Here is a 21,777-nt window from a genome sequence, read left to right as displayed (position 1 = left end):
TCAACTTCAAAATTCTCCTGTTGTAAAGGCTGACGTACGATCCTTATCTGTAAAAGCAACCAGGGCTTCATTAACTACTTGGTTCGTCCAGAAAAGCATGACATAAAATGCGTTAAAACCTGAAACCTCGAGTTCCTAACCTGCCATTTTAACATGTATTCATGGTTGTGTACAGAATGGAGACTACTCCGAGTAGTTAGTATGGGTGAAAACACAACAAAAGCAAGTACACAATGTATCTTCAATCATTATTTTGAGTTTATCATCGCTGCAGTCAGTATTGACTTCAACCGGGCGAGTTTCGTGCTGACTACAAAGGATTGTAACAGTTCTAGTTGTATTAAACATTCGTAATAGAGCCGTGGAAACCGTGTTTAGGATTAGTAACAGCATGATTATTAATCATTTTATGAAATAAGGTAAGTCTACCAAATAGTCTTCGAGATCACAAAAACCGCCTCGGTAGCCTAGTGGTAGAGCGTCCGCTTCGAGTGCGGGAGGTCGTGGGTTCGATCATGGTCGCGTCATACCAAAGACGTAAAAAACGGTACTGGCAGCTTCCTCGCTTGGCGCTCAGCATTAAGGGGATAGTGCTAGGACTGGTCAGCCCGGTGTCAGTATAATGTGACTGGGTGTGGTATCATGCCACGTGTCTACGGCGTGATATTCCAGTGAGGCAGCACTATAAAGTTGGGCATTGTGCTCACTGCTACAAGTAGACACCGTCGTTTATATGACTATATAAAATTGTTGAAAAAGACGTTGACACACACACACACACACACACACACACACACTTCTAGATCACAAATCACAAAGAGTTCAATTTCAGATTGTTTAAGGTATCTGTGACTTTGCGCGGTGTCTTTTTATATGTGTTCTTATATGAATGAATAGAGCGTATATGAATAAATAGAGCGGTAATGCCAAAAGGTTCCAAGTAACAAAGTATAACTGATAACGTAAAATAAACGATTATACAAATCACAAAGAGTTCAATTTCAGATTGTTTAAGGTATCTGTGACTGTGCGCGGTGTCTTTTTATATGTGTTCTTATATGAATGAATAGAGCGTATATGAATAAATAGAGCGGTAATGCCAAAAGATTCCAAGTAACAAAGTATAACTGATAACGTAAAATAAACGATTATATACTTGCCCCTCGCCGCTGTCAGTCGGGACGTTTTGAATGGAAACCATTTTGTTGGTTATAGCTGAAGAACAGTAATTCTGAGGTGACCATTTGCGTATGATGTGTCTCTAGACGGGTGTCTTCTTATGAAGTAGATGACCCCTACTGTTTTTGGGGTTAGTAGGTCAAAGGTCAAGGTTTTGTTGGTTATAGCTGAAGCGTATGATACTGTCTCTGGACGGGTGTCCGGTTGGTTAAAGAGGAGCGTATACCTTATTACCTGGCGTTGAGCCCAATATTTTCAAAAAAAGTAAATGTCTAAATTATCTTAATTTTATTTTCCTACAAGTATACCGGATTTAGAATGGCAGACATCCGGTACAGGCTCAGGCTCTGTGAGGTTAAGGTAGTTGAAACTTGACCAGAATCGAACACCGCTGGATCTTCGGAGATGTTCTTCTGTTATGGTTGTATTTATGTTCAGGAGATTATCACCTGGCAAGAACTGCACCCAGTTTTGAGATTTCCCTCCAGCAGAAGGAAATACTGTGCTACTGTTCCTGTGAGAAAAAAGTATAGAATAATGTCACAAAGGTGTAAACCAATACAAAATATGTACCAAACTGCACCTGCTGTAAAAAAAATGTTGTGAGTTATTATTACAGCTACGTGCATTTGATGGCCGAAAAGCACATTCAGTGTAATCCTCTTGAAATATAGCATATTAGTACGCATATTTTCATACTAAAGTTTAGATAAAGACGAACAAATTGACGATCAGCCTGGAGAAAGTGGATGCCACGGCTCCAATTTCTAGAGGTGTTAGGTGTAGGCGTTCTTTGAAGTTTCCAATCAAGGATAAGCTTATAAAAGGATACAGTAAAATGGCGCGTGATCAGCGTGTACATAAATACAGAATCTTTAACTATCAAATGTGGTGTCGACAATACGTATCCGGGCTGATAGATGCAAGGCGCATTCACTTTAAACTGCATTTCACACATCCGTTTCTCTTGTTCAGTACAGTTGTACGGTTTATGTGCCTTTTTCATGTTACTACCCAGCAAGCAGGCCGATATTGGACCGATATTTGACATTGCATCGGCCGTGTATTGTTTCCGACTATAGATGTCTAATATCTACTGAATATCGTACCAATGTCATATGCAGGTTTCAGTGAAAAGAACCATCATTTTGCAGTACGTCTTCGACATTGGACTTACTAGTATTTCTGATATATACTGTACTTCCCTTCAATAAGTTCATGAAATACTAACCTAAGCCTTACAAAATCTGCCCACAATTTCATTGTTTCGAGACTGACTTGTTTATCGCCAAGTGCCCACGGTTGGTAATTACCCCAGGTGACAGGACACGTGACGGCGCGTGAGCCTGGACAAGGTGTGACGTCAAAGAACGGAGCGCCAAATTGGTAGTACAGCTCTTCTGCGTGCGGAACTCCTATAACAAATTTCTATTAAAATGTAAGTAAATGCCATCTCTGCTATAAACGAAGCGCTAAAATCAAATTTATAATTGAGAAAAATGTTAAATGGTTTACAATAAAATTGCACTAATATGCGATTATAAAGTGTTTACCTATCCAATTTTCCTTTAACGTATTGGGCGACCTGTATGTGAACTCGTATAACCATACGTTTTCTCCTTTTGTCGACAACGTCTAAGATAGTTTGATATGCGGTACAACGTAGCCATAATCCGAGTTCATCTGTATCAAAAGCAATTATTTGGAGAAAAACAAAACGTAAGATATAAAAAAAAATATTTACTTACAAATTTCTGAAAGACCAGACGAGCATTTTCTACACAGTAATAAGTTACACAGTCGTAAAAAAACGGATAATAGGCCAACAATTTTTCTGCATTGTTACCTTCATTGAAAAATCACAATTTCATCTTCCTGTTTGTAGAACAGGATAAATGTATTTGTTATTCTTCAAAAGCTGTACTTATTTTCAATTTTTCAGAAGTCCTTATCAACTGGTTTGACAGTATAAAATGACAGCGCACTCTTTCCAAAACACCCGTACATCCATTTACCTTTTTTACGTAAAGTTTACGTGCGGAACAGTGCTTAACTATAAAAGATAAAAAAGGTAAGGGTAGATTTACACCCCAAACACAGCCATAGATCCATGCATCTTAAACCCTATCTTTACTCGAAAACTAACCAAGAACAAACTAACTCAACACATTTGATCTCCTGTAAACTTGACAGTCTTGAGACCGGAGGAAGTATTTCTGGTTATTTAAGTTCCCTTCAATCGCAAGAACTAATTCCGGACCTAGGAAAGAATTCAATTTTCGGGTATTTCGGATTAGATAGGTTTCAATGTGCCTTGTTACTTTGGGATTTAACGCGAAAATGTTTGGAATGACTTGTTCCACTTTTCACTAGTTTGTAAAACGGTGTATCTTCAGTAAAACAAGGCAGATGGAATGTCTTCTTCTACCATAAAGTAACCTGTTACATTTATTAGATGGTCCCTATTGAGTGCAGTGTTCTTGTTGCCAGGCGGATACGCGCATTTCAAGGCGGAGTACATATCGGCAGCGTTGGCCAGATACCGTCTGCTCTTTATATAGAACAACTGCTCTAAGTGAGATCTTGTCAATCCATGGGCAATTCCCGGTTCAGATTCTATAGATGAAACAGACACGTGATACTTTAAAAATGAGCCGTGCCATGAGAAAACCAACATAGTGGGTTTGCGACCAGCATGGATCCAGACCAGCCTGCGAATCCGCGCAGTCTGGTCAGGATCCATGCTGTTCGCTTTTAAAGCCTACTGCAATTAGAGAAACCGTTAGCGAACATCATGTGGATGCGCAGGCTGGTCTGGATCCACGCTGGTCGCAAACCCAATATGTTGATTTTCTCATGGCGCGGCTAAAAATAGTAAAGCTAAATCCTGAAATGCATAGCGAAACTACATTACACAGTATATATATTCTGCCTTTTTGAAATCAACCTAAACTTATACAGTCTTTCAAGTCGAACTTCTTTCTGAATGGATTCCAACAACTAGATCTACCCCATAATTTTATTTATAATGATAACAAATGAAATTTCTTTATTTTCGATAAGAATGTAGCCTAGCTATCAAATTTTAGCCGCGTGTTTTTAAATCTCTTAGGCTATTTTTGTTACTTCAACAATATAAAAAAATAATCAAAAAGAAAAATGCTCGACCGTACCATAGTCTTCTGAAACTTCATTTGGTAGAAATCCATTCATAACGTTGATATGGTGGAGATAGTCCCCACGTTCCAGCAAAACTTCCGGTAAGTCGTGTATATAAAAGCCATCAACACGTGGAGCAAATGTCGAAATCATCGGGAGCGCCTGTTGTTAAAACAGAAATAAAAAAAGTAGGTCTTATAGAAATGCATTAGATTCAAAGACATCACATAAATTAGGGCTGTAATTCTATTTTAGAAGAATACAAATTTGATAAGTTAAACTTTAATATGACGGTGAGTTGTACGACTTTGTATTAGACAATCGGCGCTAGATATGCGGAAAAACAGAGGTTCAGGTTCTACCTTAGTCAATAACACGAATGGATATCTGTAATGTCACATCACCTAAACTGTTTATACGTGACTTACACCCAAAGATGAAAATCCTTTAACCCTAATCATGCTGGACACGACTCATTCTGCCTTTGTGACCAGTGTAGATCATGATCTGCACTGTTCGCCATTCAGTCAGTATCTTTTGTTAAGCACACCTTTAAACAGTTAACGGTACTGTCCAAATTGAAAGATGGACAAGTTCATTATAGAAATTTAGCGGGATAAGGGTTAAGTGGAGAGTTTGCAGTTAACGGACCCAAAATGGATGCTGGGACGTCTTTTTATTCTTATATTGGATAAAAAATGTCCAATTAGATTCAAAATATCTCAAAGGAGAATTTAATTGCTTTTATTCGCTTTTATTCATTTTCTTTAAATACGTACTTTTTACATTGCTAAATACACTGAGCAAAATACGTCAGTTCGGTTTAAAACAATTAACAATTGTTCCCGCTGGGCAATTCATGTGCGTACACCACATTATCGTTAAATCAAACATGTATTACGAAATCTTGAAAACAACAACAAACAACAGTATTTCTACTCTACCAAAATAAAACGCATTTTATTTCTACATACCTCAACCTTTGTGTCCACAAGCAGATTTGCATCCTTTGAGCGAAGACAGGCAATCATATCACTGGAGGTGCTTGCGGTACAACCAACAGACATTGCTATGGACTGTGTGTAGGTCTGAATCTTATGCGGCGGGCGGTATATAGCCCATGGACTGAGCGCACAGCCACTTTGAGGAATCATGGAATTGAATAAGCCTGAAATGTGAAAAATGTCTTTCGCTTGTTTGAAAAGCAATATTAGCATGTATGAGAAACAAGTTTGAATTTCACTTGTGTATAATTACATGTATGAGTGTTCTTTGTTTTGAAATATTCCAGAGTATTACAGAAATCATTTTCACCAGAATACAGGAATCAAATTTTCATCGACATGACGGTTGCAGCGACAGTTTTCTAGTAAAGAAGACCGTTCAAACGATTGACTAATTCAACAAAAAAATCTAAACTGATGCGTCAGTAAGCGATATTTATAAGGGTCTATAACGATAGTGACATAGAAAACTAAAACACCTTTTGCCAACGGAGAGAACATGTGCAGTGAAACACTCCCACCACCAGCACTCTGACCAGCAATTGTGATTCTGTCAGGGTCTCCATGGAAATGTACAGCATTATCTTTGACCCATTTCAGTGCCATTAGCTGGTCTAACAGACCATAGTTTCCGGGAGCCACATCGTCGTCAGTTGATAGAAACCCTGAATAAAATGTAGTAGAAGGCAATGCGTTCCGTATTCATTGAAGCGCTGTTTCTCTAAAACTTTTGGAAAACATTTACAAAATGTAGGTAACAAAATAATTTCAGTACCACTAATCCTACCTGTGATTAACAGAATGGGTATATTTTTTTTGTTGGGTTTAACGTCGCACCGACATAGTAATAGGTCATATGGCGACTCTCCAGCTTTGACGGTGGAGGAAGACCCCAGGTGCCCCTCCGTGCATTTTCATCACAGGCCGGCACCCGCGTAGAACCACCGACCTTCCGTAAGCTAGCTAGATGACTCCATTACATGAAGAATTCAGCGCCCCGAGTGAGGCTTGAACCCACATCTATGATGGTCAAGTGGTTTGATGACAGCGACCCTAACCACTCGGCCACAGAGGCCACTTAGAACGCGTATAAATATACTGTACCATATGCTTGAAAAGCATCAGTTTGATATCTACTTTGTTAAAATAAGGGGCCTCCTTGGCTGAGTGGTCAAGGTCATTGACTTTGAATCACTTGCCCCTCACCGGGGTGGATTCTACCCAGGGCCTTCACATGCCTGAACAAATGCCCGAAGTGGCACCTAAGTTTTTTCACCACCAACAAGAAAAGAGTTGTCGTTCTTTACAACATAATAATTAAACAAAACGTTTGGAAGTGAAAAGCAACAATTCTTTGTCATATTTTTCTATCTTTCGAAATTTCAACGAAATGTATACAGTGAACACTGATGATGACAATGAAAAGCAGTGAGCAGAATCACCAGTGGATAATTCCCCGCATATACACATATATTTAGCATGTCTTACATAGAAACTCTTTAAAAATAGAGGCATTGAATCAAACGTATACCCATAATTCCCACACGGTAGTTTATTGTGACGACAACGACACCTTCTTGTGCAAGAATTCGTCCATCGTATTCAGCACCAGACCCATATTTGTATGATCCTCCGTGGATCCAGATCAGTACTGGATACTTTAAGTCAGGATCCGCCGAGTTCTGAAAAGAACGGTTTTTTGTGTCCCATAACGAAAGCGCTTAAAGTACATGTTCTTTGTTGTTGTTTTTTTTTTAACCTTGCCTGAAGGTTCTTCAATGCAAACAAGGTACACCATTGAACATGATACATTTGATGGTTCATTTGTACTAAAGCTAGGGTAACTGTATATTTCATTCAGTATAATTGCAGTTGGACAAACTACTATTTACAATGATTGTAAATAGAATGCTCCCGCAAAGAACGGTTTTTATTTATTTCTCTAAATGTTCTCTCTGTAAATCGAAGTCATAGGTTAATATATCTACTCTTATTTATTTGAGCCGTGCCATGAGAAAACCAACATAGTGGGTATGCGACCAGCATGGATCCAGACCAGCCTGCGCATCCGCGCAGTCTGGTCAGGATCCATGCTGTTCGCTAACAGTTTCTTCAATTCCAAAGGGCTTTAAAAGCGAACAGCATGGAGCCTGACCAGACTTCGCGGATGCGCAGGCTGGTCTGGATCCATGCTGGTCGCATACCCACTATATTGGTTTTCTCATGGCACGGCTCATTTCATTTCTTATGTAGATACTGTAATGATGTATTGACAGAAATGTTACTTACGTGTGGTGCATAGATGTTGAGATACAAACAATCTTCATCTGTATTGTTGTAAGTTGGTAAGAAACTGTATCTAAAACGGTAACAATAATTTCCTGAAACGTTTCTCTTATAAAATGTAAAAAAAATCCTCATACTTGTCAAACCAAAAATGCAGATAATTTAAAAAAAAAAGTTTTCCAACAATCTTCCTGGAAATTAGGAGATAACTACCAGTATTTAACCCTTACCCTGCTACCTTTCTACAATGATCTTCTCCATCTTTCAATTTGGAATGTACCATTAACTGTTAAGAGGGGTGCTTACCAAAAAGATGACTGACTGAATGGCGAACAGTGCAGACCATGATCGGATGTGCAGGCTGATCTTGGTCTGCACTGGTCGCAAAGGCAGAATCACTTTGGACTATACCATTAACTGTTAAAAAGGGGTGCTTACCAAAAGGATACTGACTGAATGGCGAACAGTGCAGACCATGATCGGATGTGCAGGCTGATCTTGGTCTGCATTGGTCGCAAAGGCAGAATCACTTGCCGCCATGGAGTAGGCTAAAGGTTAATTGTATTAAAAACTTTTTTTTTTAATTCAGTGGCATACTAACGAAAATTAATAAGAACACACAAAATACATTCAAACAAGAATCAGACAAATTTGACAATCGTATATAAACACTCACCTTCTAAGAAACCATACAGGTTGCGGACATGCTGGCGAAAACCTGAGCGCATCCAGGCGCGTCGGAGACCACGGCCGTTTCGAAACAGGTCTTGCAAATCGCAGTTTTCCAACCGGTGGTTCGGCGTATGGTATGCCTAAAAATATGTTCAAACTTGTGACCTGGCTACCGACAGAGTTGTGACCCTGGATGTCTAAAGTATATCCAGCTACATCACCGCTTTTTGTTGACACGATAATATTTCCTACAGCACTGCCCAGAACTTCTAAAATCCACAATATTGTATATAACGGTATGTGTTTAAATTTCATTATAAAGTTAAATGTGATGTATTGTCTTTGTGCTTATTTTGTATAGAGACGATAAAAGAAATGATAAGGAACTATGTCGGATGATTGGCTGTTACGACTTTCCACATTTAATAAAGAAGCACATATATTCTCATGACCTTACTTGATAACGCACACATATAACATTAACAAATGTATCCTCAGAGAAAAATATGAACTTAATGTAAAACAATCTGGAAATGTTTCTAATTAACAGTTAAAATATGTGTATATTTGTTTTTCCATCATTTTTTATTATGTATGAAATAAAGAGGAAAGTACACTGCTGAATTCAACTGGACTAGTACAGAGTTTATGTTTGAAATATTCAAGAGAGTGTTACAGAAATCATTTTCAGCAAGATTCAGGAATCGAAATTTCATCGACATGAGGCTTGCAGCGTCATTTTATAGCAAAGAAAACCTCTCAAACAATTACATTATTCACAAAATAATCTAAACTGACGCGTCAGTAAACGTGATAAAAAGGGCTTATAATACAGTGGCATAGAAAACCAAAACACCTCTTGCCAGCGAGTGAAATACTTACTCCTACAGCACACTGACGAGCTATTGTTATTCTGTCAGAGTCTCCATGGAAATGTATTGCATTATCTTTGACCCATTTCAGAGCATGCGTATCGTGCTCATTAAAGTGATGCCGGAAAACATATATGAAATGTAGGCCACAAAATAGTTTCAGTGGTACCAGTCCGAACTGTGATTCTATATAATGCGTAAATATACACTATACATAATTTACTCTCTTACCGAGAAGTGACTTCGAATTACTTGTTCCTCACCGACGTGGGTTCGGTGTGTAGAATTCTTCATGGGAGGAAGCCATACAGCTAGTTTACGGAAGGTCGGTGGTTCGAATCGAATGCCTGAAAAAAAAAATAGCCCGGAGTGGCACCTGGGGGTCTTCCTCCACCAACAAAAGGTAGACTAGTTGCCATATGACCTAAATTGTATCGATATGACTCAAAACTCAACATAGTGTTAAAATAAAACAACATAAAACTCACTTTCTTCTTAATAGTAACATTTTAAAAGATGACAGATGTACAAGGGTGGTCGGAAAATATCTGGACTTTTTGCTTTTTCTCAAAAACTGTCCAATATTTTTCAAGAATATTTAAGTATTCCCCCAAACTGTCCAATATTTTTCAAGAATATTTAAGTATTCCCCCAACTACATGTATTCACTTTTGCCATCTTCGTGTGAGCTTATGTATTCCCTGCAAACCATAAAGTAGAACTACTGCTGAGATACTGATTTCATCTGAAATCAAAGCTGTCCTGGTCTCATTTTTTTTTCAGCGAGCCTCTTCTTCAGTTCTGGAAACAAATAAAAGTCGCAGGAGGCAAGGTCTTGGCTGTACGGAGGGTGGGACAGCAATTGCCACTTGAAGCAGTTGATAAGTTCTACTGTAGATGGGGGCATTGTCATACAAAAGAAAGACATTGTTCTGGGCTAGCTTGAGACGCAACTCTTTCAGTTTTTCTTCGAGTTTTTTTTTTAATTACTCCTGAATAATATCTAGCAGTCACAGATTGACCATTTGGCATGAAATGAGCCAGTATTATTTCACGTGAATCCCAAAAAGCAACAGATATAACCTTACCAGCATAGGGAGACAGCTTAAACCTCCTGTGAGGTTGGGAACCGGCTCCTTGCAACAGCTTGGACTGAGCTTTTGTTTCAGGCTCAGCATAATGAGCCAGCATTTCATCCCCGATGACAATACAGTTCAACAAGAGCTGTCGGAGGACAGCAACGCTCAACTATTCAACAGCCTTGTCAATTGAATTAATATAAAAGTTGAAAAAGGGGAACAATTTAGTAAAAATACAATACAGAGTTATGGAACCTGTAGAATGCATGCCAGCTCATCACAGTGGACGATACCAGCTTACATACAAAAACTTATCCAAAAACTGCTAAATCGAAAAAGTGGCATAATTCTGTAAAAATGCCAAGTAGAGTTATGGAACCTGTGCACTGCATGTTAGATCAGACAGTGAACAAGTACAACGTAGCCATAATCAGAGTTCATCTGTAGCTAAAGCAATTATTTGGAAACAACGTTATACCAATAATACACACACGTATTTACGAGCTTCTGAAAGACCAGACGAGCATATATTTATCTGTAGTCTTGAAAGGATAAGATGACGGCACCTCCTTCCAAAACAAGAGTATTCTATCGTCCATCGTTCTTCGAGCGAAACAATGCTACACCAACACTGAAAAAAAACCCAACTAAATCATCACGCGACCAGCGGAAAAGGGCAATTCCTGGTACAAATTCTATAGTGACACTTCAAAAAGCTTGAAATACATAGCGATACTACTTGAAATATTCAGCCTCTTTGAACGCAATCTAAACGTGCACAATCCTTGTTAAGTGGAACTTCCTCCTTGACCTATTGTTTTGCTTTGTCACGATAACTAACGAAGCTTCTTCATATTTAATTCTTGTCAGAAGGTCAGAATGTAGAAGATCAATCAGATTTCAGTCGCGTGTTCCTAAATCTCATATACTCTTTTCGTTACTTCAACAATGTAAACATACTTTATTTGCATCAATCTTGATACGGTATTGATAAAAAACAAAAATGCTCTACCGTACCGAAGTCTTCTGAAACATCAATTCATAACGTTGATATGGTCGAAGTAGTCACACGCTCCAGCATAACTTCCGATAAGTCATGTATATAATAGTCATCAGCATGTGAAGCAAATGGCGAAATCATCGAGGGCGACTGTTGAAAGTTTGCATAGAAAAAAGGTCTTTCAGAAATAATACTTGATATTCAAAGATTTCGTATGAATGAGGTTAAGAATGATATAACTTTAATATCTTAAATATCAAGGGGGGTATTCGATCTACTCCTTACCACCAAAACAAAATGGCGGCCAAGACTGAAAATGTGAGTTTTTCTGACTTTTTACCTTTTTTAAGGATTTCTAGACCATGGCACATGCCTATCAACCTGCTCCACTGTTTTTTCTATCTATCGGTACCTTTAACATTGGAAACAGTGCTGTAGTTTGTCTGGAATGCTGGTCATGGGATTTGAATCGATGGAAAATCCTCCGGAAAACACGGGATAAGGAATAGTGCGATTAGCAAAAATGGTCTTTTGTCCTTATAATTCAAATAATTGTGAGTTGTTTTTCTGATTAGAAGAAAAGAATCAATATATATTTCCATCATGGTTAGTCTTGAGCCGATTAAAAGTCGTTATCTTAAATTACACAGTTTTTTGTCTGATGGTAAGGAACAGTGTACGATAATAAGAGGATAAGGTGCAGTTCACTTCTTCAAACAACTTTTTACTTCGGTCTTTTCAGAGACAATCAAGTAAAATTCTGTTACAATAATATTTTGGTGATCATTTATAACTATCTCTTGCTAAATGTAATAAGATTTAAAAGGTGTCCGCCTGTCTATCAGACACGTGATGTACTGAAAGCCAAAAGTTTAGCAAGTATTTAATATAGTATCCCTCGCCAACATTTAACTTAAAGTATTTATAACTTTCTATTTGGTATAGCGCCCAGTCATTAATAACAAGCAATTGCCTTACAAAAATGTTGAAATATTATTTTTTTTGTCTTAAAAAACATTGAAAGTTAAACCTACTTAACATACAATTTGTTTTACGAATTTAAGAACATTTAATTATCAAGCCTTTCTTGGAAACATTTATGTCAATCATCAATAACACATATTAAACTTGTCAAAACATAAAACATGCAACTTTACAATAATACTTTTTAACAACAAATACTGTGGTTATACTTTTGTAGTAAAACCGTTGACATATAATCAGCCTAATCTTATGCATAATATGACTATACAATCTTGGTTACAATCTGATTCGAAATATGCTGATGGTAACGTATGTATCCCAAATTAACGAATAAATTCATTTTCGGGCATCAAAATTTGTGTTCAAGATTGCCATCAAATTGAAGCCGGACATTGTAAATCAAAAGCACAAATACTTATTTATTCAAATTAATTATTTCTTACGATTGTCAAATTAATTATTCGTATTTTCAAAGGCGGCTTTGATAATCTCGTTCTCTTGTATATTTGTAAGGTGGCAGTCCTTATAACAAGTGCTTTTGTCATTGAATCCATGAATCACACAACATTAAGCTGTATATAATGACATGCACAAAGAAAAAGTACTTATTCTAATATTAAAAATTAAATGTAACCACAAGTCACCGTGTCAGAACTTTTCCAAATAATGAAGAAAAGATAATTTTATTTGAGTACAACCACATTCATGAACCAAGCACCAACAAAAACCAACAATTCTACATATAAAATTTCGTTCAGGGTTAACAGTTCTATTAAGTCTGTCTTTACTGTAAAGACTTTTTCAAATATATTAACAGTCTTGTAAAAATACTTCAAGATATATCACGGTTGGAACAAAACTTTATGCCCTTTTACTTGCAGATTTTTACCTTAACAGTAATTAAAGCTAGCTCTTTTACCATTTAGCTATAGAAACGAAAATAAAGTAATATAAGGTGGCATACGTTCTTAGTAAAAACAGTTAAGCCTGCGCCCGAACAACCAAAGCCTATTCAACAAACCAAGAAACAGACTCTCGATACTCCGAAAGAAACATGGTACATTTTCACAGGGAATGTATAATGTCATATTATACATTTCTTGTGAAAAAGTACTTTATTTTCGAAGTCTCGAAGTCCGTTTCTCGTTTTGTTTTTCTTATTTTCTCTCCCCACTTTTCTGTTTGCCCAAGGATTTAATTAGCAGGGAGGTAATAGTTTCACTGTCTGATTCTCTCTTTGTAAAGTAGCGCACTGTCTTTAGCCTTCTCACATTCTCGATACACCTTTCAGATTTTAGCCCTTGATGTTACAATAATGTTAACCTGATGTGCAACCCACCACAAGTCAACAGTGAGTTATTATTACTGATATACGCACACATACACCAATAACCTATGTATTGATACATATGTTACCGATCACTGTTCTATGGGTACCACGGGGTATGCTGTTTCGATTCATTTTGTATTCAAAAAAATGTTAAACATGTATCTTTATGATAAAAACACAATGACATACGACCAGTTCTGTAAACAAAACCTTTTTAACAAGAAATTAATATTAAAGCATATATTATCAGATTTTAAAAATAGAATTTGCATGACGTGTTTTAAACAAAAATAGTGATAAAAACAATTTTTTTTAGCAAATTAAAACGCCTGAGCGTATTATCTTGGAACCTTGACTTCAAAAAATAAAAGAAGCCTCATGTTGTATAAAAAGGACTGTCAGTAATATATCAGGCATGAAAGGATACATACGTTACCATACGTAACGTATGTATCAATAATTTGTACTGTGTTTATGGCGTACTCAATATGTACACAACATAAATTTAATTGAAACAAAAAAAGATATAATTGTCATAATCCCAAATAGGTTTTACTTTAAGCTTCCTATTTAAACCGAACATTACCAGCGGAGCCCATTGAACAGAAAAAGAAAACACATCTTCAAGGACAAATGTGCGACTTTACCTGTGTGAAATCTGCATCTAACGACGTAGACGATACAAACTGGTGACACTGTCAATTAAAACTGAGTGACACTTTCTTGTTTATGTTATTTTAAATAAGATTGGTAACGTTTGTATCGATCATGTATCATTTTGCCATTTCTTATACTATTAAATTAAGAAGGACCTCTGCTTCATAATAGACAAAAGATAGATGTATTGAAAATGCATACACTGTTTTGGCATAAAAAACTACTCTTAGTTCAACATGAACTGCTGTGATTTTCAGTGTCTTAGAATAAAGGTAACGTTTGTATCATAGAAAGTGGAATTTTTACATAAGGAAAGTTTAAGAGAAAAATATATCACTACTAAGTATATCTTGTATCAAATGTTATAACATGTAGTTGAAACAAAACTAGAAATAACCTTTAAAGACATAAAAACGCTTCTTTATATGTCAAGCTCATATATTCATAGTAGGATAGATCCATAACCTAAGTATTCCTTCATCGGCGTCATATCTGTTTTATTGTTTAGGAATCGTAGTAACACAAACATACATATTATGTTGCAGTTATTAATAATTAGGGAACATGTATTCTTTGCATTTACTAAAAAATCCGTCATTAACTATAAAAGCGGTCAAGCGTTGTGAATTTTTGTATAAAACTTGCGCATGGCGTCAGTAACGTATGTATCATTTTAAATTGTCTTTTGTACATTTTTGGATTATGGATATGATAAATCCAATCGACATTAGGTAACAAGTATAAACACATATTCATTGGAATTATAGTATGTTTAATTTGCTTCTGGAGCCTATTTTTAAACAACCACGATAAGGAACACTTGATTGTTCGTCATTTACGATTTTTAATGATAGGAGGGTTTACACTATGGTTCATCTACAATATTAGTGTAGTTTAACAGCCTGGGTCACGATTCAGACCTTTTTAATTATTACATGGTAGAGAAATGTCAATTGGTTATCTCAGAAACGATGAATGAAAACTGTAAAATCCGTTTGAAAAAAATGCACTGCACCTTATCTTCTAATTTTCGCACACTGTTCCTTACCATCGGACAAAAATTGTGTTTCCTTGAAAATCCGAACTGTGATCTGCTCAAAACCAACAGTATTAGATAAGTATGTGGAAATATTCCTTCAAATCAGAAAAATAGCTAACAACCTGCGGTATATTAGGTAAAAAGACCATTTTTGCAAGTCGCACTATTCCTTATCCCGTGTTTACCTGAGAATTTTCCATCGATTCGAATTTCATGACCAGCATTCCAGACAAATTAAAGTGCTGTTTCCAAAGTGAAAGGTACCGGTAGATGGAGAAAACAGTGGAGCAGGTTGATAAACATGTGGTATTGTCTAGACATCCTTGAAAAAGCAAAAAAGTAAGAAAAACTCACATTTTCAGTTTTGGCCGCCATTTTTTTTCCATGGTAAGGAGTAGATCGAATAACCCCCTTGAATATGTCGGTAAGATAGAGCGACTAACATTGGGGTTCTATCCAGATACTACCTTAATAAAGAACACGGGTGGTATAGCTGAAACGTGACTTACATCCAAAGATGAAAGACGCTACTACGCCAGATACCTTTTCAATCTGACTAAAGTGCTTGATTTTCTAAATGAAGATCTGAGAATGACCCACTCACATTCATCTTCTGTATATTTTGGATTTCCGATATTGCTACTTTTATTTTCGCAAATCTATTTTTATTTGAACCAGTCAGACGACTCGTATCAACAAGCATTTGGCTGAACCATCAAAATATCGTAGAATGTCACAGGGTGAGAAAAATGTGCATTTAGTCCGGGGCTCGAACCCGGGACACCTCGCTTATAGGGCGAGTACTCTACCGACTGAGCTAACTGGCTGACAGACACATATTCTCCCTTTACGTGACCAAGTCCGTACCGTGACATGTCATGATGTGGCCGTCATAATAAACATGAAAACCCCAGGCTAAATATAGATTTTTTAAACTTCTACTTTCACATACAAGATGTTGTAATTAAGGCTCTGATTGGCTAGCGGAAGGGTCGTCAGAACGAGGCTATCAATAACACGTCTTCAGGTCCAATGTGCGTAGCGTTATTTGGAGACGTACTTTAGTCAGACTGGATACCTTTCTGACGCATCGGTGCGCTTATTTGTGCTTTTGGTGTGTTGGCGAGTTGATGGGTTCGAAGAGCACCGACAAACTAGCGCTTCAGTACGACAAATACGGTATTTATATCGGCGCGTTAATTTGTCGTTTTAGCGTGTTGATTTGTTGGTGTGTTAGCGCGTTTGAACAGTGCCAACACGCCAGAACGGCAAATAAGCACGCTGATACGACAAATAAGGTATTTGTTGTAGTTGCGCGTTAGTCTGGCACTTACGGAAGCTTAGAAGGGCCTTCAGTTGTGAGAAAATGTTTTCACAAGTACAGAAAACTAAGACGAGATGCCTAAAACTTTATGGTTTTCTCGCATTAAAATGCTCGCACTGTAGTATATTTTTCCATCAACACGATTTAAATTTAGTTGCAAAGAAAAAATCTTTTGTCATTTCGTATATTTTTATATCGACAATTAGCTCTGAATAAACATGTTGGAATAATTTTTATGAGATGGCTAGATATGTTTTGGTGATGACGTCTTAAATATTTCACGATGCCGAAATAAAACTTTTTGCATTTCGCGTATTTTTGTCGACATTATTTTTGGAAGTGGCATCTCAAATACTTCTTTGAAAGTAACTGCGAAGACGTTATACGGTTACATGACCACGTGCATAAGACTGTTTTCTCAGAATGTATGTTTTAGCTGCCTCTGAACAAAGTGTACCTCATCAATTAGTTTCAGAGAATAGATAAGGTTCTTACAATCATCCATTTGTCTGCATCTACGTCGGCTTCCTTATTTGTATAAGTTTTATCTATCTTACTCGATCCGGCCTTTCGCAAACACACCTTGGTTAAAGTTTTAATGTACTTTCTTTTTTATCTCTGTAATTACTTGATGGAATACTTCAACCATAAATAGTTTTTCTCATCATCACCCACATCATATGGCACAAAGGTCATATCTCTCGCACCAATAGTTCATGAATTACCCCCTTTTTACTCAGAATTTCAGTTTAAAGTTTTTGTGCACTTTCTATCTAAATTTAATAAAAACGATCTGATTCAAACTTAAAAAAATTGTTCACATCATCACCCATTTCATACTCACCCACATCATATGACACAAGGTCAATAACTCTGGCACAAATTGTTCGTGAAACATGCCCGCTTTTTACTAAGGATTTTAGGTTGATTTTGATGCATTTCCATCGTATCTTTGTTATTATAGAAAGAGTTTGATTAAAAACACTAACAACAATTGTTCCACATCATTATCCACATCATTTAACACAAGGGCCATAACACTTGCCCCAATGATTTATGAAATGATCTACCTTTATACTTAAAATTTCAGGTTTGATGCACTGTCATTCTATCTCTGTTAGTACCAAACGTATTTGATTCAAACTTAAAATAGTTGATTCACATCATCACCAACACCATATGACATAAGGGCCATAACCATTACACCATATATTCATAAATTATGCCCCCTTTTTGTTTAGAACTTTAGTTTAATTTTAAAGCTTTTTCATCGTAACTCTTTTGTCACTAAATGGATTTGATTCAAACTTAAAATGGTTGTTCCACATCATCACCTACATCATATGTCATAAGGTCAATAGCATTTACACCGGTATATTATGAGTTATGCCCCCTTTTTACTTAGAATTTCAGGTTAAAGTTGTGATGCACTTTTGCTCTATCTCAGTGATTCAAACTTAAAGTAGTTATTCCACATTATTAGTCACATGATATGAAACATGGGGCATTACTCTTGCAGAAATATTCCAAGAATTATGTCCCTTTTATACTTATCTAATGTTTTGATACTCTATCTCTATATCTATTATTACTAAATACATTTGACACAAGCTTAAGCTTCATCCTGATTAGAGTCATTAAACACTCCAGTGACAGCTCCAGCTTCCTCAAATGTGCTCCAAGTCACTATCCAGCATCGAAATTAGCAAGAGCGCTGTCTCCTGTGACGGCTCTTGTTTTATAATATGTTAATTATAATAATCAGGTCAAAGATTTTTCAGGATTGGTTTAATGAAAATCGAGAATTCGGGCTTTACAATGTAGATTTCCATGCTTCCGATTTTTGACTGAATCCTTTGCCTATAATTTAATAACAGTGACCTTGACCCAAGGTACCAAATTCCACTCAAATATACGTTGCTCTTTTTTTAAGGCAACACAGCTAGCAGATTTGGTCTGCTTATCTAATTTTTGTGAGAAAATAAGTTTTCTATATTTAGTAACGGTGACATTGTCATTGACCCCAGTGATCAGAACGCGTACCTCAGTCAAGAAAGTTTGATATGTACAAAACTTGGTTGCAACATCCCATTTGCAAAGAAATGTCATATATAGTAAACATTATACAAGTACTATGGGCACTATTCTGGTGCAGTGCCGCATTTACCAGTGGCAGTCAAAATTATTACCACGTTTTATTGAAATACCCCTTACAATGTCTTAGATATGGTTCCAGGTGGATAGAAAGACAATAAAACTCTATATAAGTAATATATGTATATAAGTACAAGGGGCATTAACTCGTTTCATTTGACTGAAACTTGCATGATCGCATTTCCTTACCTCAGTTTACATTGCTACCAAGTTTCATAAAAATAGTCTAAACCATATTTTAGGTATGGCTTTGGACGGACGGAAATTGGAATAAAAACACTAAATTTGTACTATATATAGATGTACTAAGGGCGATAAACATCGTCTTTCACAGACAATCTGACTGAAACTTGCAAGGTGGCATTTCCTACTAGCAATTAACATTTCTACCATATTTTATTTTAAATACTCCAAACAGTGACATATCTCTGATAAGACTCCAACCGGACTGAAACACGGACGACGGACGGACGGACAACGCAGTTTATCCATACCCCTGTGGGAAGGATAAAAAGCAAATGTAACGTTATATTAAGGTATAGAGACACTCAATATGGAACGTGTGACTTATTTTGAAAGATGAATTGGAAACCATGTCGATAAGAAATGTACGAAATGTTAAAAGTGTTTTTCATTGCAGTAAGCTGAAGTCGAGATGTTAGAAATAAATTACTTCAATGCGAGTATTTTTGGCGAGAAAGGCAAATATCTTATCAATATCGCGCAAAGATTTTTCCGCGATGTAATTAAGTACAACTTCTCGACAATAATAATACGAAAAATAAAATCTTTCTGTCTTTGTACGAAGATTCAAATCAAGTTGTTTGAAAAGTTCGAACCAATGCGGAAATTTCAACGCGAAAAAACCTTAAAGTTTTAGGGATCTCGCCTTAATTTTCGGCACTTGTGAAAACATTTTCTCACAACTGAAGGTCCTTCTAAGCTTCCGTAGGCACTGTTCAAACTCACGAAATCAACCACCATACAAAAGTGAAGTGACAATTTATTCACTTTTAGTCTTTTTCTTCTTATATGCACTCTTAATTGCCTACTGTTTACTGTTTTTCAACATCTGAACAAATGACGTCAATTCCCGCTAGGCATTTCATAATACTGTTATGCGTCTACAATATTATCATTAAACTGAAAATGTAATATGTTATTGTATAAAATACAGAATCATATTTCTGGTTTAAAGCGACTGGCCTCCAGATCGTTCGACAACAAAAAATTATTTTTTTCAGATATCTTGAAATAAATGCTATATTTCTTAAGAAGGCTTTAAAACTTAATTATTGACAAACTTTATTTACGGAAGCAATGAGAATTTGCTGCTTTTACTACTTTTTACGATGAAAATCGAAAAGCGTTTGTCACGCTTTTACTCCAGGTAAACAGTCTCGATTATAAATATCTATATTTGGAGGTCATTATTCACTACTTCAGCTAGGCACTATTGGTTACGACGACGGGAAAATGTTTTTATTGCCGCGGCGGTCCGGGTTCGATTCCCGACGCGGTCATGTTTTTTCTTCATTTGGAATTTTTAAAATATTTTAGAAACAAAAAATCATATTCTAATGTTCATAATATGACCAAACTTCAATTTGAAAGAAATATTATTTTAGCCAACTCTTGGGGTCAGTGCCTTTAATTCAATGTACAAAAAATAGGTGTTTTTACTCGCACAACACAGCGCATCTTACACACTGACAAAACAACAACAACAACAACAACAAAACCATAAGAAACAAACAAACAAACACCATTTCTGTTTTACCAAGATAAAATGTGTTTTATGCCTACATACCTCATCCTTTATGCCCACAGACAGGTTTGTATCTTTTGAGCGACGACAGGCAATCATATCACTGGAGGTGCTTGCCGTACAACCAACAGACCTTGCCATGGACTTGGTGTAGGTCTGAATCTTATGCGGCGGGCGGTATATAGCCCATGGACTGAGCGCACAGCCACTTTGAGGAATCAAGGAATTGAATAAGCCTGAAATAGGAAAACGGTGTTTTTCTTTTGACTAAAAAGCACATTTCAGCCGAACTATATACTTAAATGAGCCGCGCCATGAGAAAACCAACATAGTGGGTTTGAGACCAGCATGGATCCAGACCAGCCTGCGCATCCGCGCAGTCTGGTCAGAATCCATGCTGTTCGTTAATGGTTTCTCTAATTGCAATAGGCTTTGAAAGCGAACAGCAGGTTGCTCGTCTAGGTCTGTGCCTACATGTATTTGCAAATGTCACAGATTGAGTGCCCCTTTTCCAGTGACGCGCCCCATACTGAACGGTGCCAATATAATTAAGAAGATAGTTTGTTTGTCCGCAAGAGCTACGCTCAACTTTTCAAAGAACTACAGTAAAATGGGAAACAAAAGTAGAATTTTAAGTAAACAGCTTCGTAATTCAGTCATCCTTCACAGAGTTACAAATGTGTGTCCTCTTGACACGATAAATATACACAGTAAGCAGTAGGAAGTAAGCAGTAAGCAGGACGTTGAAGTAGTAAACAGGACGCAGTAGGCAGTAAGCAGGACGCTGTTAGCAGTAGTCAGTAAGCAGGACGCTGTAAGCAGTAGGCAGTAAGCAGGACGCTGTCGTTTATGGAATTCCATACTTGACTGAGGTACAATATAAAAAATAACCAGTATCATTGGAGCTGATGTTAGTACTTCATTCTCTTTTTACTGCGTTACAAACGCAGAAAATCAATAGTTCCTTCTTTTTTTACCGGGTGACTATCGCAGTAGGAGGCCTTTTTACATATTTCACAGACTACATGAGTGGGTCATAAATAAATACTTCTTTAAACACAATGAATAAATTTTATCCAACATTTCTATTAGCGGATAGACATTAAAAACGTAATCAAACGCGTCATAAACATTATTGCTAATTAGAATAGGCACGACTCAAGCTTTATTAGTTTGTTCGAAATAAAATAATTGCTAAAGTATATTTTTTTCAGTATTCATAAAAAGTAGATAAAAATCTTTAAATAATTAAACTTTGTGATTGAGGTAA

General features: G+C 36.7%; 1 protein-coding gene and 1 non-coding gene across 2 annotated transcripts; both read right to left on the bottom strand.

Annotated features, from left to right (window-relative positions):
- Positions 1 to 994: 994 nt before the first annotated feature.
- On the bottom strand, positions 995 to 8,650 carry LOC123558971 (putative inactive carboxylesterase 4). The gene is made up of 10 exons (XM_045350797.2): positions 8,305 to 8,650; positions 7,632 to 7,701; positions 6,874 to 7,024; positions 5,822 to 6,007; positions 5,313 to 5,506; positions 4,353 to 4,500; positions 3,626 to 3,795; positions 2,733 to 2,862; positions 2,411 to 2,594; positions 995 to 1,693 (listed from the first exon to the last, which is right to left on the bottom strand). Exons 1-8 carry the CDS (start codon positions 8,613 to 8,615, stop codon positions 2,815 to 2,817), a joined length of 1,278 nt encoding a protein of 425 aa, XP_045206732.2. The 5' UTR covers positions 8,616 to 8,650; the 3' UTR covers positions 995 to 1,693; positions 2,411 to 2,594; positions 2,733 to 2,814.
- A 7,365-nt stretch (positions 8,651 to 16,015) lies between these two features.
- Positions 16,016 to 16,087, bottom strand: Trnai-uau (transfer RNA isoleucine (anticodon UAU)). The gene has a single exon. It is a non-coding gene; the product is annotated as a tRNA-Ile (tRNA).
- Positions 16,088 to 21,777: the final 5,690 nt, after the last annotated feature.

Source organism: Mercenaria mercenaria, chromosome 5 (assembly GCF_021730395.1).
Source record: "Mercenaria mercenaria strain notata chromosome 5, MADL_Memer_1, whole genome shotgun sequence".
Classification (NCBI taxonomy): Eukaryota; Metazoa; Mollusca; class Bivalvia; order Venerida; family Veneridae; genus Mercenaria; species Mercenaria mercenaria.
Note: the sequence above shows the minus strand (reverse complement) of the source record. Positions and strands in the feature narration are given on the sequence as shown.